Consider the following 27,839-nt stretch of genomic DNA (forward strand, 5'->3'; position numbering starts at 1 on the left):
CTAACTTTTATCAATATTAAATATCTGTCATTATACCTTCCCTGAAATCTTATTTTGTCTGTTAATAATATGGAGATTTTACCATTTTTTGAATTAATTTCTTCAGTATCTTACCCATTCCTTTATTTTTAACTATCCCATGGTATTTGGCTTTAGTTATGTCAGTTATAAACAGCATATGGCTAGATTCCTTTTTCCAGTAACCTGAGTTTCTCTGTTGTATAAATCAATTCATTCCTTTCATGTGTGATGATTACTGTTTCACCATAATATAGACCTTTTTGTGTGTGTGTTCTCTATTTGTTTTTTTCTTGTTTCATTATTTTCCCCTTTACCTCTGTCGGTACTTAGGTTAACTGATCTCCTTTATTCTTGCTACCCTATCCACCACTCAGATAAAAGAAGACCTTTGGCAAGATTTTATTGACGTGGCTCATCCCCACAAACAGCTCTATGACTTACTAAAATTGGCTGGGAACATTAGATTCCTGGCATAAGTAATTCATCTACTATTCAATTATATTATTAGTTGGGAGAAAAAAACACAGATGTGTCAGGCTAACATTGAATGCTACACAGGTCATTCTGCTATTAAGAGACTTTTGGTTGGTACTTTATTTCTGATTAGCTCTAAATAGTCTGTCTCTTTTAAAGAATGCAAGGTTAATATTGTAGAACTAAATACAGATCAGCCATTTTCTTTTCCACATGCAAGTGCTATAATTTTTCTCAGCTCTTCCTCTTCTGATACAGCCAGTGATGTTTATTGCAAACAAGTGATGTTCAGGGAAGTGTGGATTGGAATATAGGAAACCTGTGTCCTATACCCAGCTCTCTGGTTCTCATTTCCTTTATTTACAAGGATATGAGCATGCTTTTGTAAAACATCTGAAAATCCTGAAATTGCACCCTGCAAACATTTTTTAAATCCTAGAAAAGCATGTCAGCTCCTCGTGATAAAATCATCAGTTAATATTCTCATTAACATGCCTCATCCTGCTACATTAACTCCTCTTTCAAAATAGATGATCTGGTGTGTAAAAGCAAACACATGACTAATAATCAAAAGGAAATGTACTTAGTGTCAGTACTTTGTATGTGTTAACAGACCTAGTAACAGACCTATCAGGTAGGTATTAATATGTCTTCCATTTAAAAAAGGAGCCATTGAAGTTTAAAGAGATGGAATAATTTAGCCTATGATATCCAGTTAGTACTGGAAGAGCCAGGATTAGACTGTGGGTCCTAGCCCCTGACTATGACACTGTTCAGCAGCCTTATTGTTAGGATTGCTAGGATTGCTAGGTAGGTTTAACACTGATGGAAAGTTTTATGCTTTTAAATAGGATGGAGCTGATCAGAAATGCCTCCCTGTAATATAACAAATCACCGACCAATTTGGGATTAGACAAGGGTAGGGCAGTGAATGAATTCATTTAATTAGCTTTGAGATATTAAGGAGCAAACTGGGATTCTCCATGTCCCATCTCAAATCAGAAAGTCTCCAAGAGCCTGACCCCCTGCCCTCCCACCCCACCACCCAGACCAGCCATTCCCTAGCCCTGGAAATGCCAACCTGCAGGTGTGTGATAGGAGACTGGAGAGGGGGCCCTAAAGAACTGAGACCCCTGCCAGCCCTGTTTGTCCCCCTCAGCCCCATGGCAGAGCTGGATCAGAAGGCCTAGCTGCTGAGGCTGGGCCTGAACCCTTTACCCTCTGGGCTTTGTTTCCCTGCCCCTCTGTCTGTCTGCTTGTCTGTCTGTTGGTCTATTCCTTAGAAACTCATCACTACAGGTCCTGGCATCTTCCCAGTTTGTCCCATAAATTAATCTTTTATTTAAAAAAAAATGAAAAAAAATGAAAATGCTAGGTCACTTAGATTTCCTCCTAGTTATCTTATGGAAATTTTATAGTTTTATAGCCTTTTCAGACTAGCTTCTCTCACTTAGAAATACATACTTAACTTCCCTCCTGTCTCTCTGTGACTTGATAGAAAATGAAAAGATTCCAGTGCATGGATGAACCAAAGTTGGTTTACCCACTCACCTATTAAAGAACCTCTTGGTTGCTTCCAATTTTGACAGTTATAAATAAAGCTGCTATAAACTTCATGTGCAGGCTTTTTTGTGTGTGTGTGTAGATGTAAGTTTTCAGCTCCTTTGGGTAAATACCAAGGAGCACAATTGTTAGAGAGTGTTTAGTTTTGTGAGAAACTGCAAAACTGTCTCTTACAGTGGCTGGACCATTCTGCATTCCCAGCAGCAATGATGAAGATTAGATGCTGCTCCTCGCACAGCTGTGGTGTTTGGTGACTTGGATCATTGCCATTGTAAAAGGTGTCACGTTTCCTTGAAGACATGTACCGCTGGCTGTCATATGCTCATTGGCCATCTGTGCTGCTGCTTTGGTGTGATGTTGGGTTGTTTATTATTTTTGAGTTTTAGAAGTTCTTCGAAGATTTTGGATATTGATCCTTTATCAGATATGCAGTTTAAAATATTTTCTCTAGTCTCTGAGTTGTCTCTTCATTGTCATAACAATGCCTTTCATGGAGCAGACTTTTTCATTTCAGTGAAGTCCAATTGGTCCCACTTGGGGACACAGAAATTGGGATGACAAAACCGATAAAGGTCTAATGATTCAAATAAAAGACAGTTATCTGCATAACCTCAATTTGTACAGAGATACAATGTTCTTAGTCAAGGTGTGCTGTCACACGGCCAGAATCCATTCTTTTATTAAGAATCTGGATGTCCATATATCGCTAACATCCATACCACAAAGAGTTGCTTTTCCTGTTTTCCCTCCGTTACTAGGTGTACACCATTGAGGAATCTGGACTGAATATCCTCATGTGGTCAGTGATTGGGAATAAAAGAACCGGTTGGATGTATGGACATGTACCTCTCTCCAGTAACAGTCCTTTTAAGGTGGCATTTGAAGCTGATTTACATGGGTATGAAGACATCTTTATTGCTCTAGATGACATCTCTTTTACCCCAGAATGTGTTTTTGGAGGTAAGTAATTCCTTTAGAAAATGAGATGTACAAGTACTGTTTTCAATATCTAAACAGAGAAGAATTTCTAGAGACATACATTTTCAGGTCCAGTTCTACTCATACATTGAAGAAAGAGCAACCATGCTCTAGGAGATAAATTTGTAAGAAACCTGGAGGAAATAGTAGTCTCCTTAATGTAACTTTACAGTCTACTTTATTTATTTTGAAAGGTTCACAGTAATGTACAAGGTAAAGATTCCTCTGTTCACCTGACGTTTTCCAGACTGTCTTTTCCTTCCATATTAGCCTTTTCCCTTCCTGGGCCATTTCTCTTCTGTTTCTACTGTACAATCTAGTGTTCTTATTCTTTTGCATACATAAAAAGTCTTGTCATTAGCTCCTTTTCCAAGAAATCATCCCCTTCCTCTGGTTCTGCTGCTTAAGATGCTTCCATGTAAGTGGCTATTTGTTCTCATAAAGTCTTTGAATTTTCAATTTTAGAGAGTAGGGTTATTATTGTTCTTGCTACCTAATGTCTCTCAAAGTTCTTTTCTTCCAGCCTTATTCAAAAGTTTCCTCCATTGAGGCCACACATCTGGGTGCCTATCCTTCTCTGAGTCTTTCTCTGGATCCTAAATCCCAGGCAATTTCAGCTTCCAGGCAACTCAGTCTGTGTAAAACATCGACCTCTTCAGTTCTAGTCACCTTCCTAAACATTCTTTCTCAACTACCAGTAACTCCATAGTTATACTCTGGACCTTATTGTCCCCCCCGAAATTTTAGGGTTGAGAATCTCATTTAATCATTATCTCCTCTATTTCTTGATTAGTCCTCTTAAGCCTGTTTCCAAACATAATTAACATGAAAATTATAATTCTAGATTTTCAAAGCTTTCTGCGTTTTTCCATAAAACAGCCTCTGTATACTTTTCCACTAATAATCCAAGATTTGGTGATATAGCACCTCAGTTCTATTCTCAGTCAGGACTTTGTATTCTGTTATTTCTTATTTTTCCATTTTAACTTAAACTTGGATCCTCTTTGTGTGCCTGGCATTGTGCTAAATACTTCGCATATATTGACATGTTTATTTATCAGACCATCTCTGTAGAATAAATGCAGGGATCCAGCTCATGTTCAGTCATAATGGCTTTATTGTTCTTTGAAACTGAGTTGCTATAACCATTTTTATTTCCCAAATTGCTGCTGACTATGCTCATCAGGGCCACTAAAAATTTTGGTTTATCACCTTAGCTGAGCCCTCAGGGTCCAAGGCACTTTCCCCATTCCCTGGCATGGAATGGGAACAATCCCCCAAACCCTACAGCTGTGCCCTTGAACTTTCTTCACTCTGCCAATGTTCTTACATCCTTTGAATTGAAAATAGATGTTTTTCATTTATAACAAACTCTCTTAACTTTCCCTTTCTACCTCCAAGTATGCCTGTATCTGCAGCTGAACTCTTGCCACTGACTGTCTCAGGAAATCCACCTCCCCCCGACACACATCTTTTTTAAGAGTATGTCTGTTCTTGATCATTTCTCCAACTCTTCTCTGTCCTGTATCCCCGTATCTTAAGTTTGTTTCCCTCCACTGCTCAGTCTTAGCTCTTGTCACACACACGCACACCTACGTGCATAAATGCACAATTTCCCACTAGCTTTGAGCTCCTCAAGAGCAAGAAGAATTTGTCTGTTTAATCTTCAGAGACTAACGCAAGGACCAGGAAATTTGGGCTGAAAATTTATCATTATTATTAATAATAATAGCAATTACAGCTTGATTGTGCGAGTAGCAACTTTAATATTTACCCAAGTGTAAACTGATTCTTGCCTACAATGTTGTAGAACAGATTTTATAGTCAAAGATGATTAAAAAAAAAGTTAGACCTTAGGCATTACACCATAAGCTGTCTTCTGCCCCTAACCTTGTGTAACAGAAGTGCCTGCACCAACTCCCCACCCAGCTTCCAGAATCTCTAGGCTTAGTTGTACCTCCACACGTTGTACTTGATGCAGGCAGATGCTTTTGGAACATTATCCAGTAAACCAGTGTTCCTCATCCTGGGGGATGTGCAGTCATGTGCCAGGGAGTGTGCAAAACTGCCACATAAATGCAGTGTGGGTACAGCTTCATTGGATTTTCATGAAGATTTGGGGAGAAAAGTTGCATAAATATTACACAACATTTGGAGTAAACAAAAATGTACTTTAGAGCAAAATGCCAAAGAGAAGCATAAAGCTTTAAAGAAGTCTGGACCCATCAGGGTTAGTACTAATACTAACCTTTGTGTTAGTATTTTGAGGTACTGTGTGCTTTGGGTACTATAATGGAAACCCAGGAATTGCTTTGAATAGATGATCTGGCCATTGAAAAGCTGTGGCCATAGAACAGACAATAAAATCATATATTGGTGAATATGGAAGATATCACCAATACAAGACATAAACTGTACAAGCACATTTTACTAAGTGTAGAAAATTATGCAGAATAGTATGAAACTAATTTAGTAAGTTTTCTATCAAATAAAGGTATCTATAAAGACTGTAAGAACATAGAAAATAAAATAATATCTGTCTCTGAGAAATGGAAATATGAATTATTTTTGTTTCTTGGTATTTTTTCCTGTTTTTATAGATGTATGCTCAGGATTGTATTGTTTGTAACTGGAAAAAAACAATGTTACTTTATAAAAAAGTTATCAGGTCATGATACATATAATTAAGAACTAAATATTTTTGGGTGATCACTGTTTTAGCCATTGCCTAACTGAAATTATTTATGGGAATTAAAATGGGAGCTATGGCATAAGCTTTTATTACTTTCAATCCTGTATTTTTTCCCAATGGCTGTTAAAATAAATAACAGTTCTTAGAGATGTGAAAATTGCACATTATTTCTTTTTACTTGCCAGGGCTAGGAAACATCCGGCAGATTAAGCTTCCTGGGTGAGCTGTTCTTCCAGTAGTTCAGGCATCTGACTTTTTGGTAACTATGGTTATCAAAAAGGGTAAAACCTTTACACTTAGTAAGAAAGAATGAGTAATTTAGAATCAGTTATGAATTAGCACTTTTCTTAAAGTTGCCTTAATTTTCCAGAATGCAGCAAACAGACTCAGGTAGAAGTGTTTTTTTTATCAGCTTTACTGAATATTCTCAACAATTAAAAATTGTATATATTTTAAGTGTACAATGTGGTGTTTTCATATACATACATATACATTGTGAAATGATTACCACAGTCTAACTAATTATATCCATAATCTCACATAGTTATGATTTTTGTGTGTGTGGTGAGAACATTTAAGATTGAATTTCTTAACCAGTTTCAAGTATACAGTACAATATTATTAACTACTGTCACCATGCTATACTTTAAATATCCAGAGTTTATTCATCTGGCACAGTTGAAACTACCATTTGATCAACATCTCCCCATTTCCCTCATTTCCTAGCTTTTGACAACTCACATTCTATTCTTTGCTTTTATGAGTTCAGTTTTTTTAGATTCCACATGTGAAATCAGGTAGCAGTTGTCTTTCTTTTTCTGGTTTATTTCACTGAGCATAAGTCATTCAAGTTCACCCTTGTTGTCACAAATGACAGGTTTTCCTTCTCTTTAAAGGCTAAACAATATTCCAACACACACACACCATCATATTTTTATTCATCTATCAATCAGTGGTCATTTAGGTTGAATCCATATCTTTGCTATTGTGAATAATGCAACCACTGTTGTACGATTATTATATGATATTTCAAATAATTTCTTTGTGATCCTGATTTCATTTCCTTGCATGTATACCCAGAAGGGGGATTACTGGATCATGTGCTGCTCTGTTTTTAATTTTCTGAGAAACCACCATCCTATTTTCCTCATTAGATGTAGCTATTTGTATTCCTGGCAGCAGTGTATAAGGGTTCTCTTTTCTTGATAACAGACATCCTAATATGTGTGAGGTGATATCTCACTGTAGTTTTGAGTTGTGTTTTCCTGATGAGTACTGATGATGAGCATCTTTTCATGTACCTGTTGGCCATTCATAGGTCTTCTTTTGAGAAATGGCTGTGCAGGACCTTACCTCGTTTTTTAACTGTGTTGTGTTTTTGCTACTGAGTTGTTTGAGTTCCTTATATATTTTGGGTATTAATGCCTTAACAAATAGATGGTTTGCAAATATTTTCTCCTATTCTGTAGGTCTTTCATAGCTCACATGAGTTTTAGGGTACTTTTTTTTTGTTCTGTAAATAATGCCATTGGGATTTTAGTAGGGATTGCATCGACTATGAAGATCATTTTGGGTAATACAGATATTTTAACAATACTAATTCTTCCAGCCCATGAACACAGATATCTTTCTATTTATCTGGGCTTTCTTCAGTTTCCTTCATTGGTGTTTTACAATTTTCAGTGTACATGTGTTTCACTTCTTTGGGTAAGTTTATTCCTAAATATTTCACTCTTTTTGTTGCTATTATGAATGGGATTGCTATTGTCAATGGGATTGATTCCTTTCAGATAGTTCACTGTTGGTGTATAGAAATGCAACTGACTTTGTGTATGTTGATTTTGTACACTGCAACTTTAATGAATTAATTTATTCTAACAGATTTGTTGTTGTATCTTTGTATCTTTGGGTTTTCTATATATATATATGATCACATCTTCTGCAAAAAAAAATCTTCCTATTGAATTGACCCTTTTATTATTATATGACCTTTTTAAATCTCTTGTGAGAGTTTTTTACTTGAGGTCTATTTCATCTGATGTAAATGTAGCTACCACTGCTCCCTTTCTGGTTATCATTTGTGTGGAATATCTTTTTTCATCTCTGTACTTCCAGCTGAGGTATGTCCTTAAAGCTTAATTGAGCTTGTGTAGACAGCTTATTGTTATGTCTTAGGGTTTTTTGTTTTGTTTTTTTATCCATTCAGCCACTCTATGTCTTTTTTTCATTAAGGTCTAACTGATATACACTCTTATGAAGGTTTCACATGAAAAAACAATGTGGTTACTACATTTACCCATATTATCAAGTCCCCACCCATACTTCAATGAAGTCATTGTCCATCAGTGTAGTAAGATGCAACAGATCCACTATGTGCCTTCTCTGTGCAACACTGTTCTCCCCATGATCCCCCACACCATGTGTAGTAAACATAAAACCCCTCAATCCCCTTGTCCCTCCCTCCTCACCCACCTTCCCACATCCCTACCCTTTGGTAGCCACTGGTTCATTCTTGGAGTCTCAGAGTCTGCTGCCATTTTATTCCTTCAGTTTTGCTTCATTGTTATACTCCACAAATGAGGTAAATCATTTAGTATTTGCCTTTCTCCGCCTGGCTTATTTCACTGAGCATAATGTCCTCCAGCTCCATCCATGTTGTTGCAAATGGTAGGATTTGTTTCTTTCTTATGGCTGAATAGTATTAGTTTTTTGAGGAACCTCCATATTGATTTCCACAATGGTTGAACTACCTTACATTCCCACCAGCAGTGTAGGAGGGTTCCCCTTTCTCCACATCCTCGCCAGCATTTGTTGCTCTTAGTCTTTTTGATGAAGGCCATCCTTACTGGTGTGAGGTGATAGCTCATTATGGTTTTAATTTGCTTTTCCCTGATGATTAGTGATGTGGAGCATCTTTTCATGTGTCTGTTGGCCATCTAATTTCTTCTTTGGAGAATTGTCTCTTCATATCCTCTGCCCATTTGTTAATCAGTTTATTTGCTATTTGGGTGTTGAGGCATGTAAGTTCTTTATATATTTTGGATGTTAACCCCTTGTCGGATATGTCATTTACAAATATATTCTCCCATACTGTAGGATGCCTTTTTGTTTTGTGGATGATGTCCTTTGCTATACAAAACCTTTTTAGTTTGATGTAGCCCCATGAATTCATTTATGCTTTTCTTTCCTTTTCTCAAGGAGATCAGTTCAGGAAGAAGTTGCTCATGTTTATATTCAGGAGATGTTTGCCTATGTTGCCCTCTAAGAGTTTTATGGTTTCATGACTTACATTCGGGTCTTTGATCCATTTTGAGTTTACTTTCATGTATGGGGTTAAACAATAATCCAGTTTCATTCTCTTGCATGTAGCTGTCCAGTTTTGCCAACACCAGCTATTGAAGAGGCTGTCATTTCACCATTGTATGTCCATGGCTCCTTTATCATATATTAATTGACCATATATGATTAGGTTTATATCAGAGCTCTCTAGTCTGTTCCATTGGTCTATGGGTCTGTTCTTGTGCCAGTACCAAATTGTCTTGATTACTGTAGTTTGGTAGTAGAGCTTGAAGTTGGGAAGCATAATCCCCCCAGCTTTATTCTTCCTTCTCAGGATTGCTTTGGCTATTTGAGATCTTTTGTGGTTCCATATGAATTTTAGGATGATTTTCTCTAGTTCGTTGAATAATGCTGTTGGTATTTTGATAGGAATTGCGTTGAATCTATAGATTGCTTTAGGCAGGATGGCCATTTTGACAATATTAATTCTTCCTATCCATGAGCATGGGATGTGTTTATATTTACTGGTATCTTCTTTAATTTCTCTTATGAGTGTCTTATAGTTTTCAGAGTATAGGTCTTTCACTTCCTTGGTTAAATTTATTCCTAGGTATTTTATTCTTTTTGATGCAACTGTGAATGAAAATTGTTTTCTTGATTTCTCTCTCTGCTAGTTCATTGTTAGTGTATAGGAATGCCACAGATTTCTGTGTATTAATTTTGTATTCTGCAACTTTGCTGAATTCAGATATTAGATCTAGTAGTTTTGGAGTGGATTCTTTAGGGATTTTTATGTACAATATCATGTCATCTGCAAACAGGGACAGTTAAACTTCTCCCTTGCCAATCTGGATGCCTTTTATTTCTTTGTGTTGTCTGATTGCCATGGCTAGGATATCCAGTACTATGTTGAATAGAAGTAGGGAGAGTGGCATCCTTGTCTTGTTCCTGATCTTAAAGAAAAAGCTTTCAGCTTCTCGCTGTTACGTATAATGTTGGCTGTGGGTTTGTCATATATGGCCTTTATTATGTTGAGGTACTTGCCCTCTATACCCATTTTGTTGACAGTTTTTATCATGAATGGATGTTGAATTTTGTCAAATGCTTTTTCAGCATCTATGGAAAAGATCATGTGGTTTTTGTCTTTCTTTTTGTAGATGTGGTGGATGATGTTGATGGATTTTCGAATGTTGTACCATCCTTGCATCCCTGGGATGAATCCCACGTGGTCATGGTGTATGATCCTTTTGATGTATTTTTGAATTCAGTTTGCTAATATTTTGTTGAATGTTTTTGCATCTATGCTCATCAGGAATATTGGTCTGTATTTTTCTGTTTTTGTGGTGTCTTTGCCTGGTTTTGGTATTAGAGTGATACTGGCCTCATAGAATGAGTTTGGAAGTATTCCTTCCTCTTCTATTTTTTGGAAAACTTTGAGGATAATGGGTATTAGGTCTTCACTAAATGTTTGATAAAGTTGAGCAGTGAAGCTGTCTGGTCCAGGAATTTTGTTCTTAGATATGTTTTTGATTACCAGTTCAATTTTGTTGCTGGTAATTGGTCTATTCAGATTCTCTGTTTCTTCCTTGGTCAGCCTTGGAAGGTTATATTTTTTGATTCTGTTTATGTGAATAGACTCTCTTTTTTACTTGATAAGTCTGGCTAGGGGCTTATCTATTTTGTTTATTTTCTCAAAGAACCAGCTCTTGCTTTAATTGATTCCTTCTATTGTTTTATTCTTCTCAGTTTTATTTATTTCTGCTCTAATCTTTATTATATCCCTCCTTCTACTGACTTTGGGCCTCATTTGTTGTTCTTTTCCTAGTTTCATCAATTGTGAGTTTAGACTGCTTATATGGGATTGTTCTTCTTTCTTGAGGTAGGCCTGTATTGCAGTATACTTTCCTCTTAGCACAGCCTTGGCTGCGTCCCACAGATTTTGCAGTGTTGAATTATTGTTGTCATTTGTCTCCATATATTGCTTGATGTCTGTTTTTATTTGGTCATTGATACTGATCCATTGGTTATTTAGGAGCATGTTGTGAAGCCTCCATGTGTTTGTGGGATTTTTCATTTTCTTTGCGTAATTTATTTCTAGTTTCATACCTTTGTGGTCTGATTAACTGTATGGCACAATTTCAATCTTTTCGAATTTACTGAGGCTCTTTTTGTGGCCTAGTATATGATCTATCCTTGAAAATGTTCCATGTGCACTTGAGAAGAATGCATATTCTGTTGCTTTTGGTTGTAGAGTTTGGTAGATGTCTGTTAGGTCCATCTGTTCTATTGTGTTGTTCAGTGCCTCTGTCTCCTTACTTATCTTCTGCCTGGTTGACCTGTCCTTCAGAGTGAGTGGAATGTTGAATTCTCCTAGAATGAATGCATTGCATTCTATTTCCCCTTTTAATTCTGTTAGTATTTGTTTCACATATGTTGGTGCACCTGTGATGAGAGCATAGATATTTATAATGGTTATATCTTCTTGTTGGATTGATCCCTTCATCATAATGTAATGTTCTTCTTTGTCTCTTGTTACCTCCTGTGTTTTGAAGTCTATTTTGTCTGATACAAGTATTGCAACTACTGCTTTTTTCTGTTAGATGCATGAAATATCTTTTTCCATCCCTTCACTTTTAGTCTGTGTATATCTTTGGGTTTAAAGTGAGTCTCTTGCAGGCAGCGTATAGATGGGTCTTGTTTTTTTTATCCATTCAGTGACTCTATGTCTTTTGATTGGTGCATTCAATCCATTTGCATTTAGGGTGATTATCGATAGGTATATACTTATTGCCATCACAGACTTTAGATTCGTGATTACCAAAGGTTCAAGGTTAATTTCCTTACTATCTAAGAGTCTAACTTTACTCACTTAGTATGCTGTTACAAACACAATCTAAAGGTTCTTTTCTTTTTCTCCTCCTTTTTCTTCCTCCTCCATTCTTTATATATTAGGTATCATATTCTGTATTCTTTATCTATCCCTTGATTGACTTTAGGGATAGTTAATTTAATTTGGATTTGCTTAGTAATTAGCTGTTCTACTTTTTTTACTGTGGTTTTATTACCTCTGGTGACAGCTATTAAACCCTAGGAACAATTCCATCTATAGCAGTCCCTCCAAAATAGACTGTAGAGATGGTTTGTGGGAGGTAAATTCTCTCAGCTTTTGCTTATCTGAAAATTGTTTAGTTCCTCCTTCAAATTTAAATGATAATCTTGCCAGATAATGTAATCTTGGTTCCAGGCCCTTCTGCTTCATTGCATTAAATACATCATGCCACTCCCTTCTGGCCTGTAAGGTTTCTGCTGAGAAGCCTAATGTTAGCCTGATGGGCTGTCCTTTATATATGATCTTATTTCTGTCTCTGGCTGCTTTTAATAGTCTGTCATTATCCTTGATCTTTGCCAGTTTTATTGCTATATGTCTTGGTGTTGTCTTCCTTGGGTACCTACTGTTGGGAGATCTGTGGATCTCCATGGCCTGAGAGACCATCTTCTTTCCCAGATTTGGGAAGTTTTCAGCAATTACCTCCTCAAAGACACTTTATGTCCCTTTCTCTCTCTCTTCTTCTTCTGGTATCCCTATAATGCGAATCTCATTCTGTTTGAATTTGTCACACAGTTCTCTCAATATTCTTTCATTTTTAGAGATCCTTTTTCCTCTCTGTGCCTCACCTTCTTTGTATTCCTCCTCTTTAGTGTCTGTTTCATTTATTGTCTCCTCCACCATATCCAACCTGCTTTTAATACCCTCCATTGTGCTCTTCAACAATTGGATCTCTGACTGGAATTCAATCCTGAGTTCTTGGATATCTTTCCATACCTCCATTAGCATGTTGGTGATTTTTATTTTGAACTCCCTTTCAGGAAGAGTCATAAGGTCCATATCATTTAAATCTTTCTTGGGAGTTATATTAATTTTACTCTGGACCAGGTTCCTTTGGCATTTCATATTCGCATATGGCGCCCTCTAGTGTCCAGAGGGTCTACTCTCTGGAGCTGCTCAGCCCCTGAAGCAATGTCAGGGGTCACAGGGGAACGGTATTTGTGCCTGGGGGGGAGGAAAGAGCTCTTCCCCGCTTTCCGGCTGCTGTGCCTGTCTCTACTGCCTGAACCAGTGGGCCGAGCATACAGGTATAAGCTTTTTTCCCAGAGCAGCTGGATATGGATCCCTGCTTTCCACAAGTGGCTGGAATCTCAGTCTCTCCAGGAATTCTGCCTGTCTTAGCTTTCCAACCCCATAATCACGCAAGTATCATGAAAGCACCATGAAATGTAGATTTGTGCTCCCAGAGGAGATCTCTGCAGCTAGGTATTCAGCAGTCCCAGGCCTTCCACTCCCTCCCTGCTCAGTTTCTCTTCCTCCCGCTGGTAAGCTGGAGTGGGGGAAGGGCTCAAGTCCCTCCAGGCCACAGCTCTGGTATGTTACCCTGTTCCTTGAGGTCTGCTCTTTTCTCCAGGTGTATGCAGTCTGGTGCAGTCCTCTTTTCTGTTGGTCTTTCCATGATTAGTTGTACCAACTATATTTTTGAATTGTATGCAGTTTTAGGAGGAAGTCTCTGTCTCACCTCTCATGCCACCATCTTTAATCCTCTCCTGCCTTCTTTTCTTCTTCACTATATGTCTTTAGATTGGAAAATTCAATCCATTTACATTTAAACAAATTATTGATAAATAAGGACTTACTTTTGCCAATTTGTTAATTGTTTTCTGGTTGGTATGTAGTTCCTTCTTCTCACTGTTTTCCTTTGTGTTATTTATCATTTTTTTTTTGTAGTGGCATGCTTTGATTCCTTTCTCTTTCTCTTTTGTGTATCTACTATAGGTTGTTGAACTGTGGTTACCATGATTCTTAAATAAAACATTTTATGGTTACTATTTCTATTCTCCATTGATAGCAACTTAATTTCAGCTGTATACAAACACTATAATTTTACTTACCTCTCATGTATTTTACGTTATTGATAACACAATTTTCATTAAATTCATACAGAATTTTTAAGGATTTCAAGAAAGAAAAGAATAGCAATTACACACGTGTCTGAAACACTTGTCAAAAATGTTCTTTTAAGTGTTAACATGTAGTAAAAAAAAAAAAAAAGCAAAAAAACTTCATTCCCCAGTAATGCTGGATAAAGAAGCATTATTCTCACATAAAATTTAAAACTGATCAAATTTTGATAAATTTCTCTCCAAATTTTCTATTTTATTGAATAAAAATGTATAGAATAGGGCATTGTTTTCCATCGGAATATAGCTATAAAAAAGTGCAAGAGTTCCTATAGAAAAGGATTTTGCTACAATGAATGTTTATTAAACAAAGCAAGAGAAAGAAGTTCAGTTTCTTCCAGTATTCATTTACATGAGTGAATTCTTCATTCAGTCCTCAGAGAATGTAGAAAGTTCTATACCATCAACATTATGTGTTTTTTCCATCATTCCTTGGTTAACTCTATTTAGATTCAAATGAGCTAAGATAACTAACTTAACTTATTATTGTCCATATCTTAAAAGAAGACATCCAGATTTTTACATGTATCAGCCCATTTTTTTTCTCCTGTCCATCTTAACATCCTCTGATTAAAAGCACCTAACTCTAAACTTCATTTCAACTTCATATTAGGTTTTTTTGTCCCCATCCCACCTCCTTCAAAAACACACTCTTGTGTAACATGAAGGACAGTAGAACAAAAGCATTTGTCACCATGCTCTAAGGGCTGTGCTTCTAAGACAATTTCATCTGACTTGTAGGCAGCCTCAAGTATATAGAAGTAACTTCATCAGCCATCAGTGAATACTCATGAGAAATATTTAGTAGTGTGCTTGTAAAGTGGCTCTTTAAAAAAAAAAGCCTTGATTTGTAGCACTTGCCTATTTCCTTGGTGTAAATACTCCCAGGATGGTTGATTTCAGTTGGGCAGTGTGGTATCCCTGAAGGTGGAGTTGGAAGAAATGCACACAGTCAGCTTTGGAGAATGAGGACAACAGGCTGCAGTGCACTTAAGGCCACAAGAATGAGCCTCAGGGGTAGTGGTCTCACCTCCCTCCCAGCTGGACAGGGGAATGAAAACTAAAGTGATGGTTCAAAATAGAGAAAGCACATTTCCCTAGTGGTATGTATCAGAATTGCTGCTGATGGCAAGAATTCCATAATAAGGATATTTGTACCTTTTATTGAATTGATAAAGAAACCTCAAAAACCTCTTGGTTATGAATAACCATAGGAAAACAAATGTCATTAATATTTCAGTGTCTTTATATCTTTCTCTAAACATCCTCTTTGAAACAGTTTTTCTTAACTCCTCTATTTCTTTAAACACACCACAAGCATCAAATTCTATATATTTTACCTTCTTTCTTCCCCCTATGTTCCATTTTGCTGCTCAAACTCTACTACAGAGCCTTCTTACTACTCATTAGAATCTCTGTCATGGCCCTACAACTGACTTACCTAAATTACTGACACAGATACCACCAAATTTACCTGTTCCCTATTATAGTTTAAGTTCCAGAAAAGTACACCTCACATTTTTTTTAGTCACCACAGTAAAAAAAAAAAAGAAGAATTTGTATTGCAAGCAACAGAATCTGAGTTCAGCTTAATTTAAGCAGGAAATAAGTTTATTGAAGGGACATTGGAAAGCTCTAAAAATTACATGTAAAACTGAGACGCTAAGACAGAAAAATGAGAGAGAAGCAAGTAAGATTGACTAAACCAGAGGATAAAACTGGCCAGTTCCACCAGCTTTGCATACTTGCTGTGGAAGCTGGGCCATCTTCTCCTCTGCCATCACTACAAATAATCTTGAATTGTACCTGTATCATTCCCTCGAAAGTGAAAGAACTAGTTGGAAGCATACCACTAGCCAATCCTAAGTCATATGTTGGTACTTCAGAGTCTCCTTGGTTACTTGTTCATATCTAATTTCCATGTCATCCATCTCTGGGTGATGGCCAGTCCTCTTTTTCCCTTTGTTGGAATCAAGCTTGACTATTTTGCAACATATGGACCAAATTATAAAGTTGACCAGCAATAATAAATTCTGTATCTGAACTGCAATGGTGAGAAAGGAAATAAAAAGGGAGCTCATCAAAATTCACAAATTCATACAAGTTATAAAGAAAACTTCTTAGAGGCCCTTAATTGCCTACTAAGTTTCTTATCCTTTAGTGCAACTCCTGTCTCCTCTATCTGACTCCATGAAGCACACTCACTTATCTAGACAGGCCTCTTGCCTTTCACCAGTCATGCCCCATATTCTTCATCTCTGTGAGTTTAGTTTTGCTGTGTCACTGCCTGGGAATGTTCTTGATCTCCTTTTGTGTCAACCCTTTTCCACATTCAATGGCAGAGCAAAGCCATCTTCTTCATGAATTTATCTTTAATACCCACCACAGGAGCCAGGCTCTGTTCCAGATGCTCTCAAGTCTTAAGTTTACAGCTGACCTATAATAAATCTTATATGGTATTTTGTGAAACGTGTAGCTTTTTTTCTGTCATTTTTAGTCCCTCTATGTTGAACAATCCCTATTGTAATTATTCTTTTATTTTGTTCTTTTAGTTTTAGTATGATGGAATGATCTTTAAGTTTCAGGTTGATTGAGAAAAATATAAAGTTACAAAGTAAATTTCAAGTAAGTATATGATACAAAGTAGATACCCATTTATCTCAGAAGTGATATTACAATTGTAGATGAATAATTTAAAGCATGGTTTTAATGTCATGAGCCATTTTTATAATTTTGACTCAGTTAGTGATTCACGGGCCTAATTTTGAAATGAATAGTGATGAGTGTACAAAAAGCTGGAAGAAAATGATTTTCAGTTAGTCCTGATTCACTCATTGGCTTGTAGAATGTTATCAGCTTTTACATCTACCACTGAGGGTCATGAAGTCTTCACAGTCTATCAAAGGATGGGATAATTCCTCTTTACTCCTGGAAGAGATAGTAGATTTGAAGACCAAGACCCAGAAAATAGCATTAAAACCTAATTCCCAGTGGGCTTATGGGGGCAAGCCCTGGGTTCACTCTTGACTGCACTTGGAAGCTTGCCTGTTATACTGTAAGGTGGTTCTTACTTGGTTTCCTCCTGATCATCAAACTGGAAGGAATTGTGTTGAATTATAGGGAAGAAATACAAATGAAAACCTTAGAAAAATCAGTCACGGTATGAACCATACTCCGTTAGCCTAGATTTGACAAGTGAGCAATAATATTTATCACATAAATGCATATATTTATATAGTATGTAAATATATATGTAATATATGCTTTAAAATATATGAAAGATAATGTGTATGTAAAATGAAACACAGTATGGTGATTTTAGTAATTTGTCTACCATATGGAAACAATAATCAGTTCCTAAATTCCCAAACTCTTTCGAAAATCATCGTAACCTTTACTGACTCTTTTCTTTTCATTCAGAAACACCCAGGAGGCCAAATGTTTTAACGGGCCCCGTGTGTCTGAGAGATTCTGGGAGCTTTTCATTGCAGTGGTCAATGTGGCTCAGCTCTCTTCCCTTGGGCTATTAGAGTCTACTTTTATTATTGGTTTCTTGATTACCTGGAACACATATGTTGTAGTCTGGAAAACATCCAGATTTCATGAAAGCAAGCTTGTTTGTTGCCTAAAAATAAGAAAATAACAAAGCTTCACTCAAAAATCTGTTCTAAAAAGAGACTTTTAAAATTGAAAAACAAATTACTTTAACAGAATGACCAGTTTTTCTGATCACATCTCATGGGCATGTGGGGACATGTCACCCAGAAAGGACTTGTTACTCTTCGTGGAAATAGTTGGAAATGGGAAAATAGAAAACAGACAACAACAACCAAAAACCTTATTGGCTTAACAAAGAATAAGTGGGCTTACATGGATGAGCTATCATTTTAGTAAAATAAACTTGTTCAAAATAGAAAACATGACGTTGGAGAAGTAACAAGGTTTTGATAAAAAGGGGCCCAAAGGAACGGCAGGCCCATGGCTGGGTCATCTCTGTGGGATGGAGATATGTTTGGACAATTTGGAGGTCAGTCCAAGTTCCAAAATATTGATATCTTGCTTTTTGCCCTTCCTGCTCTTTCTGATTATAATGTAATTAATGGAATATTAGTTAGGCATACCTCTGTAGGAATCCAAATGGGGCGAGATAATCCAACACACTAAAATAACCAATTTTAATATTTTACTTAGAAAGGCAAAGATTGGTTTTAAAAATGATATGGTTTTAAAAATGATAATTCAATCATAAAACACACCAAACTTTAGAGACAGTTACTTACTAATATTCCTCCAAAGTTGATACTGATTCAGTTAAAATAGCTGTAATTATCTATGTCTTTACTGCCTATGTCCTTTTAACTGGAAGTTATGGAATCTAGCTGCTTTTCTCTAGTTGGGTCATAGGGATAGTCTAGCCATTACAGCTGGGAGATCTCAAAGTCCACTGTGGGATTCCATTTGATTCCTGAGTGGTCTCCTGTACTGCCCCCTCAGTAAATCATCTATCTTTCTTTGACCTTCCTGAGACATGTAGAATGGGTGTGCACAAAGTGTGTGTGAAACTGAACAGAATTCTGTCACAACAGACTGCCTTAAACTCTTTAGAATTTCCTTCAGTCATATATGTTTGTGGTGTGTGATGGAGAGGTAGCTTCTCACTGTCCACCTCAAGCCTCCTATACTAACAGAAAGATCTAATAATTAATTGGTGCCAAAACACCCACTCATAATTTCTGTAAGTAAAAGCCTATCCACTCACAGGACTGACCATGACATTCTCTTGCTGTCCGCATCCCAGCCAGCAAAGCATATAATACCATCATACCTGAAATAGTCATTATTTCCTCTGCAGTTTCAGGTTTTATGGGGAGTACACAGGTGAGACTGAATCAGGCATCAGGTCATTGAACATCAACAGGACAGTAGTATTTAGTCGTCTAAGGCATCAGAGAGCCATTTTTGTGCAGGATTCTTCCTTTGGGAAATGTGTACTAGAAGCAATATGAAGCATGAACAAAAAAGGGAATGAAGTTAATGACCCTGAAGTTAGAAGTCAAGAGTTCATCATTTGGGGAATTCTTTGTCAATTAAAGTCACAGTTAATATAAGGTAGAGATACCATTGAACAGGAGTGTTAAATTAGGTCAAGTACGTAACCTGGTCCAACCTTGCATATAACAGAGGCCATACTAGCACAGAAATGTCAGACCAGGACCTAAAGCACCACCTGGAAATAATAGGAATTGATCTGTTATGTACTAGGGTCTCTCTGGGTTCCAGGCCTCATGACAAGAAATAAATCAGCAGCAACTCTAATGTTTCATATTTTTCTATGTTTCCTCATTCGCATGATTATTAGGGGCTATCTGAAGGCAGAAGATTCTTTATGATGCAATTTCAGTCATTTGCAATAGTATCACTATACTTCTAGTTAGGAAGGAATTCTCTGTAATTGCAGCAAACATTGATGATGAGTAAAAGTGGTAACTGTTTGGGGGCCTCATAATAGGTTCTGTTTCCTCAGCTCTTAATCTTTCCCCGGCATGGTAAATACGTGCTTGGATTTCTTTCAGGTCTGCAGCTCTGTATGTGCTGGGGTGGGGAGAACTCTGATGGTGTGGATTCACCCACCCACCACAGACTCATGTTTCCCTCACGTATGTGTCCATCAGCCACTACCCAGCCTCTTTCCTCCAACCTTTCTGTCTCTAGTGAAGAGCTTCATGGTTTCAAATAACCTGCCTGTGTATGTGTGCATGTGTGCACTTGCATACCATATTGGCACCAGTGTATACACATACAAACTTACACACATACAAAAGTACATATATGTATGTCTGTATACATTTTGAATTTCTGTCAGCTCTCCATATTTATTTCAGCTTTAGCCTTGACTAGCTGCAGCTCTTCATTTTGAAAATCATTATCATTTTCTGTTTGGCACCTGTTCTCAGATACTTGCCAGCTTCACATGGATCTAACTTCTGGAAAATTTTAGATTTCCTTTGCTTCTGTCTCTTCTGTCAGACTTCTGACTTTGCTCTCTCGCGTGGCCTTCCTGACAAGCCAGATGACTCCTCCTAATCATCATAAATGCCATGTGCTCCCATGCTTCTCTGTGTGCCAGTCTCTTCTATTTTCTTTAGCCCCATTAGAGGTCACATTCCACCTTTCCAGAAATATTTAAGCTATTAGATATTGGAGTTAAATAAGATCGAAATGACTCTCCTATGACTGTATATTAGAGATAACTTTTTCTAATTAAAAAATAAATGAGTATTTTTATATTTCATGAAGGGTCCTTAAGGAAATATGAACAAAATTATAATTCAGAATAACTTCAGACCAAGAACTCTTAGGAATTCAAGTTAAAAAATTATCATCTCCTTCCTGTCCTACAGGTTTTTGTGATAGCTTTTAATGTTGTTAATGGAATACATGCCAGAGACAAATAATTACCAATTTATAATGATGAATTGTATTTGATGATGATTATTCCACCATTTATGTCTTTGAATATGGAACTATTTGGCAAGAGCTTGATTCCTACTCTTTAAAACTGAAGTTCCTTGTACATATTTTTTTCCTTTCAAAACAGGCAATCGATTTTGCTTTCACTAAACATATTAATCATAAAGATAAAAATCCATCAGATTATCCTGGGGCACTCTAGGCTTTTATTGAACTTATATGAAATTGATGAAAACATTTCATTGTATTTCAGTGTAAATTATCAGTATGAAATATTTTTTATTGCTAAAAGAAAGATATTTCAATTGCTGCCCAAACTAAGTGAACAATGAAACACAAAACACCCTGTAGGAGGACAAAGAAAAGCACCCATAGTATCAGGAATTGTAACTGTCTGTTTCATTTTGTGCTGTGTAGACAGTTAACAATTACTGACATTATGGGTGTTTTTGTAAAGTCAGTTAACAATGCCAGTTTCTAAATCCTTTATCCCAAGTGGGTTTTTTTTTAATAATTTTCCTTTTCCCTTTCCTAAGATTTATTATAAAAAAAGAACAGGTTTATTCTTACACATTTGTATGCAGCATTGTTTGCAACAGTCCTTTATGTAAAACCCATGCAATTTCCAAAACAATTGGTAAAGACCCATAGCATCCATATAAATGAATGATAACTTTAGCTACTAAATTGTATATTTATATTAAAATGCATCAGAAAGCTAATTTTTAAAGAGCTTTCCAGTTTCATTTTTAAGTTTTCCTATCTTCCTGATCTACACAGTTACTTTTGTGGTTAATTAAATCAATGGAAAGAATGTATTAGTCAATACAGTCTTCATTTTATTATTTTGGTTATTTAACTCTTTATTAATTATCAGGGAAAGTAGAATTACTATTTAAACCATTAACTTAGTATTCACCAATTCAGGACATATTAACTGAACAAATACCTCATGCCACTAACTATGTAGGGCATTAAGACATCCTTGTATTCTCAAAGGGAAGTTAAAATTTCTCCATCTCTGATGCGGAATGTCCACACTTGAGGTGAAAGCACAGCTCTGAGCACAGAACGGTTAAAGACCAGGAGGAGATGCAGATGATGGCACTCGTGGAGCTTTGTGAGATTCTTTTTGTTGGTTTCAGAATCTCTTTTCTCAAAACGAACTTGCACCTAAGTTCCCTATACTCTAAAGCAGCACTTCTTAACCTTTTTTTCTGTTGAAACACAGAAGAGTCAATGCTCACAAGCTGGTTTATACTACTTGTACAAAAGACACAAGGAAGGAGTGACTTCTATGCAATTGACAGGTGCTAGCTGTGCGCTTCCCCAGAGCCACTCCCTCATATAATGAACAACATGCATTTCCCAGGAAACTAACGAGGGTTAGGACTGCTCTGGCACCATTTCTCTTGTGTGTTCACTGGCCTTGCATCTTGGTTCCACTGGTTTTGAACAACCTGAGTAAGCAGTTCACTGGGCATGGTAAGAAATGGGTCAGTGCTCTTGGCCAATGCACACTACATTAATTAAAGTGTTGTGTATTTTAAATGTTGGATTTTTAAAGGGATTTGGAGAAACTAGAACATAGAAATTTCAAGAGAAAAGCATCACACATGATTTGCAGGCTAGAACATATGTACTGAGGGATATTGGTACTGAGATTTACACAACACACACTTTATTTTTTCGATATAGCAAAATATACAACAGTTTTAGGTTCACAGCAAAATTAAGTGGACATCACAGAGAGTTCCTGTATACCCATCTCCCTCCGTGATCATTGCTGTAGCACCAGACTGGTATGTTTGTTACTGTTGACCACCAACATCGACACATCGCTATCATGCCAAAGTCAGCAGTTGTCAGGGTTCATTCTGGGTGTTGTAAATTCCATGAATTTTAACAAATCTTTAATTTGGCATGTTGTAATCTGTTCAGACTGATATAACAATATCATAGACTTGGTGGCTTACAAACAATAAACATATATTTCTTACAGTTTTGGAGGCTAGGTAGTCAGCCAAAGGCACCAGCAGATTTGGTGTCTGGTGAGAAATTGCTTCCTCAAGTAATGTCTTCTTGCTGTGTCCTTAGAGGTGGAAGGAGCAATTAATGAGGGCTCTGCCCTCATAACCTAATCACCTCCCAAAGGCCCATTCCAAATATTGTCACCTTGGGGATTAGGTTTCAACACAGGAAGTTTGAGGGGACATGAACTTTCACCCTATGGCATAGCCTGTACCCACCATGACAGAGCCACCTGAATCGCTGATGGCTCTAGATCCTCTGGGCTGCTCTTATCCACTTCTTCCTTCCCTCCTACCCCTGGCAAAATCTGAACTTTTTACTGTTGTCACAGTTTTCCCTTTTCCAGAATATCATATAGTTATAATCAGACAAAATGTAACCTTTCAGATGGGCCTTTGTTCACATAGTAATAGTATTTAAGGTGGTCCTGAGATTTATCAGGTTATGAAAGAAAACAGTTAATATGGTTCATTTTTTACAGAATTATATGAGAAAGACATTACCTGTAATAATTAGGTAACCTGATGGGTGACACTCAAGAATAAAAATACTGATATTAAAATTTTAGCAAAACATTCTTAACTTCTTAAAGATGGTATATAGCAGAATGCATTCAATTCAGAAGATAAACTTAGTACATCTTCCTAAAGTACTCATTTAAGTACCCGGAAGAAGGCTTTTATATTAAAAATACATGGATTTGTTTTGTAGTAGAATGCAGAATATGCTTTAGACAAAACAAGGGACTTAAATGCTGAGCTTATGGAGAACAGCTTCTAGCTAAGAGCCTACTTAGCCCCCCTTGGGATGCAAGTCCATGTTCCTCTGGCATTAGAAATACTTGGGTGGAAAACTTGAGAAGTGATTTGGGGGAGATTTAATTCAGAACAAGATATGTTTGGTTGGTTGAAGGAATATCTTAGGTCAGATTCCTGGGGAAGTGGACTCTGAGGCCAGTTTTCCATGTAGCAGGTGTGCGGAAATTACAGCCCCTGTGAACGAAGGGAACGGAGCCGCTGAGAGGGGCCGCTGAGCGCTGATGCAGGCCCACCAAAGCCAGGGGGCTGAGCTGCACTGCATCTGCATCGATGTCCGGACTGGGGCCCAGAGGCTGGACCGTCTTAACCCCGGCTCACCAGGCAATGAAAGGAGCTGATCCTGGGAGGGTGTGTGATTTTAGGCAGAACTCCTGGAGCCAGACTCCTCTGTGAGCTCCCTGCCACTGGGGGAATGAACACCTTGGTCTTGATGGAAGGATCAGGCAGTTCAAGATAGAATCCACGATAGGCAGTACTAGCTCACCAGCTTCCTTGTAAAGAAGGACCGGGAACACGTGAGTTCTCCGTACCTTTGGGTATAAGTGATTGTGGAATTTAATGGAACTGCTACCTCCAGATAAAAGACAGAATTTTATTTTTGCATATCTAATGTAAAGGAAAAATATAAAGGAACACACACATCATTTTGAATAGGGGAGAAGTGGAGGAATGTATGTCTTGGAATAGAGAAAATTTCTTCATTTTTTTCAGAAAAGGTTAATTCCTCAGTTAATTAATAGGTGTATTACTAAAGTTGGCTCTAGATTTCCATCACATGTAAAAGGTTATACAGCTTTTCCAACCTTTGGTGTGTTCATAAAAATAAAAGTTTAGTGTGCAAAATATTTTAGAGAAAAATAAAACTAAGGATCTCTGCTGTTCCTTAAATATGAGATTAATGAAGAGAAACTATTTATTTGACTATGGTTAAATATTAAAAGACATCAAATATATTTATATATCAATGTATCTACTTATATCAATATGAAAAATTTATATTTATCAATTGTATAAATCAATAAATATAAATATGTCAACAAATACATTAAACAGTATAATTAATTAGTAATTACATAATTGTGATATGATACACTTGATATAAAATTAACTAATGAATAACTTAAATAAATATAAATATGTCAATCCATAAATATAAATGTTTATATCTAAAATATAAGTGGAATATCAATATGTAAAATATATTTTTATATGTTTATACAATAGTGTATATATAGTTTCACATATATAATATATATAAAATATAAAAATTTAAATCCAACTTACTTTCTAAGTTTGAGTTGAGAACACTTACAACACTGTAACTGCATATGCTGCTATGACCTTGAATAGTTAGATGTGAACATGGTACTAATGTCTCAAAGTCATGCATTTACTCCAGTTAAATGTGCTGGCACGTGGCTGTGACCAGAGAGCTTGAGACTTAATATATTCGAGATGTATCACCACTACTGAGTGAATGGGGAGGAAGAGAAACTTTGAAATTTAATTTTAAAATGACTGCACATCATCTTTATGTATACAATAAATCATTCTTATATAATCCATAAGTAAAAGTAGTTTAAAAACATAACACAAAACAAAGTGTTCCTGAATGGTCGCCACTGCTATCTATTTTTTCTCCTTAACTGCTGTCACAGAGACCATATGAAGCATGGCAACCATTCCACTGGGAAGGTTGGAGCAAATTAATGCAATCCTGTATATTCACATGTATTCTCTGACCTTAAGAAACAGCACAAGTCAACCCTCTTTGCCCCCACTTTATGTTTTGGCTTAGAGTTGATTTAAACCATTGCTGCAGAATAGTTTCATGTGCTAGAAGTTTATTAAACTAGCACTGTGTGTTTGGACACTTAAAATTTATGGGCCTCATTTTTAAAATGAGTTAGTTGGGTTTGAACCATATAATCTTCAAGATTCCTGCTAGTGCAATATCTCGGCTTAGATTATTAGTTCATCTCCACTTTAGATATGGGAGCACATGACTTCTGAGCTGAGACCAAGACCAAAGGGCGAAGAGTAGTGTGACAGAACCATAGCAGATCTCGGCCTCTGCGAGCCAGACCTGAGCACGGCCTCAGGAGGCGAAGTCCCCAAGTGGAGGCCACTGAGACACAGCTCACAAGCCGCATCCTGATACAATGACAATTGCCTGAAATTCTAAATTGTGAGTGCAGCTTTTCAAAGTGCCTGGCCTACTGTGTCAAAGCATTGTTACTCTCAAGGAAAATCTGATTTAGTGGTCAAATTTAAAACACATAAACCAAAAATTTATTCTTTAATTTGAAATTTTTCATAGTAATGACGCCCTTTGTAAGAAAATGTTTCTGAGGTTAAAGTATATTCTCTAAGCACATTTGTATTATAGAGTTTATATTATTCCTAATTGGAAATGAATTTGGTTCAAGTACCAATATATTTCATGTTTATCCAGAATAAATGTCTCCTGTAATGTTTCAGCACTGGACAGAGAGATAATTCTCCTAATACCAAAATGACTTGACTTGCTCTCTTTTTAGGTCCTGTCACAATACAGCCATTGCCCTGTGAAGAGGATCAGTTTTCTTGTACCTACACACTCCAGTGTGTGCCTCTCTCAGCGAAGTGCAATGGACAAGAAGACTGCAGAGACGGATCTGATGAGCTGGGTTGTTCTCTCAGCCCCTCCCCCTGGCTTTGTGGAGAGAAGGAGTTCCAGTGCTCCGCCAGCGAGTGCCTCCCGACCCTCCTGCTGTGCGATGGGGTGGCCGACTGCCGCTCTCAGGAAGATGAATCCGGCTGCTGTAAGTTGTTTACTTGAACTCAGTGAGCCAGGGAAGAAAGGCTGTTTGGATGTATTAGAACTTAACAGGTAAAATTCTCTGGAGTCTTGCCGTGATCCTTCACCAGTAACATGGTTGTTTGTGTTATGTTGCTTAACAAAGCATGTAGTCCTTGCATAGCACTTCTGGAAACATTCTCTGTGTGGTCACACTAATCTCAGTTAACCTCATCCAACTCCCTTTTTTACTTACATCTGGCCATTCAGGTAGAGAATTTATTTATATATTTGTTATCTTCTTAACAAATGCGTGTGGCAATGGATGGAAGATGTGTAGTTATAATTTCTTTCTACCATACATGTTCAGGAAGGAAGCTCAAACAAAGCGCTATGGAAAAATACCCATTTTGATGAATATATGTAGTTAGAGGTTGGACCTGGACAACTGCCTGGGTAGAGTTTATGTCATTAAGAGTTCGTGGAATAGTGAGTCCTAAGGATGTGAGTTTGAATCTCATCCTTGTCACTTACTGTAGTGCCTGCATGATACTGGAGAAGTCATTTGAGTCAGTCTCATTGTCCACATAATATCTACCTGTTGGGGCTGTGGAGATTTAAAAGAATGCATGTAAAGCCCCCAGCCCTGTTTTCAGCATGAATAGAAGGTGCTGAATATTATAGTATGCATTATAACTGGCCCATGTCAAAAAGGAGAGGAAGAGGGTTAGTTGAGAAGTAATCACACACATCTTTAAGGCTGAGCACATCATCTTGGTGGAATCAAAGCACCACTAACTCTTACTTAGTTGTTTGCCTGGTTGTATATGATGTTGTGTTACATCTTTTGGCAAGGGCTGCAATGATAAAACTCCATAAACCCATGTTTTTAGGTTTGTTTGTTTTTTGAGCAGTAAAAAGCCATTTGGAATGTAACTGTCAGAGAGCACACTGGAAGAAACCTAGGCTGCTCCCGTGCCCTGGTCAGGGTGGGTGTCTGGAACTGTGATAACCACCAGGAAAGGCGTGATGATAAAGGACCAAAAGGAGAGACAGCCTTTGGATGTTTAAAGGTTTAGCCTTACGTCAGTGGACTTTGTTTCCTGCTTTAGGCTTAGAGACTTGTTTTCTACCTCCTTTTTATTTCCTACATGTATATTCTCTCTGTCATAAAGCCAACTTGTCAAGTCTTGTAATATTTTCTTAGAGGCAAGGTAAACAAGTAGAAGTGAATGAAGAAGAGAAAGCCTGGCAAATTATTTATACCTGCTCCCATCAGAGATCTAACGTAATTTGGCTGATAGAAATCATGTTAAGTTCAACATAGTCATATGATATTTGAGTTCAAGCAAGAATGCTATTTAAAAATAAGCTTAGGAAAGTACTGTATCTTTGTACTGCTAGACATGTGTCAAAAACTTGGTGTTTGGTAATATAGTAGCGTGAAGTTCTACTCCTAAGGGGATAAATCCACCTTAGGAATACACTGGTGTCATGAGAGAAATCTTTCTATCCATCTTTAAAATACTTAAGAGAGTTATGACTCTTTAAGGAGGACTGTGTGAAAATAAGCTGGACAAAATGCTGGAGCAAAATTACAAAACAAAGGTGTCCAATGATGATGATTTACTAAACAACTGAAGTCATAATAGTTGTTTTTTTTTCTGGGATCACCTGTTGATTTAGAGTGGTATTTTGTAAACTATCATTCATTCATAAACCC

The 27,839-nt window shown here is 37.1% G+C and overlaps 1 protein-coding gene across 1 annotated transcript in view; it reads left to right on the forward strand.

Moving 5' to 3' along the window:
• MALRD1 (MAM and LDL receptor class A domain containing 1) overlaps nt 1-27,839 on the forward strand; it is a 694,454-nt gene that overhangs the window by 480,566 nt on the left and 186,049 nt on the right. The window contains exons 33-34 of the mRNA XM_057498267.1: nt 2,817-3,018; nt 25,878-26,141. Coding sequence (XP_057354250.1) covers nt 2,817-3,018; nt 25,878-26,141 — 466 coding nt within the window. The remainder of the gene's footprint in view (nt 1-2,816; nt 3,019-25,877; nt 26,142-27,839) is intronic.

This window comes from Manis pentadactyla, chromosome 3, assembly GCF_030020395.1.
Source record: "Manis pentadactyla isolate mManPen7 chromosome 3, mManPen7.hap1, whole genome shotgun sequence".
NCBI lineage: Eukaryota > Metazoa > Chordata > Mammalia > Pholidota > Manidae > Manis > Manis pentadactyla.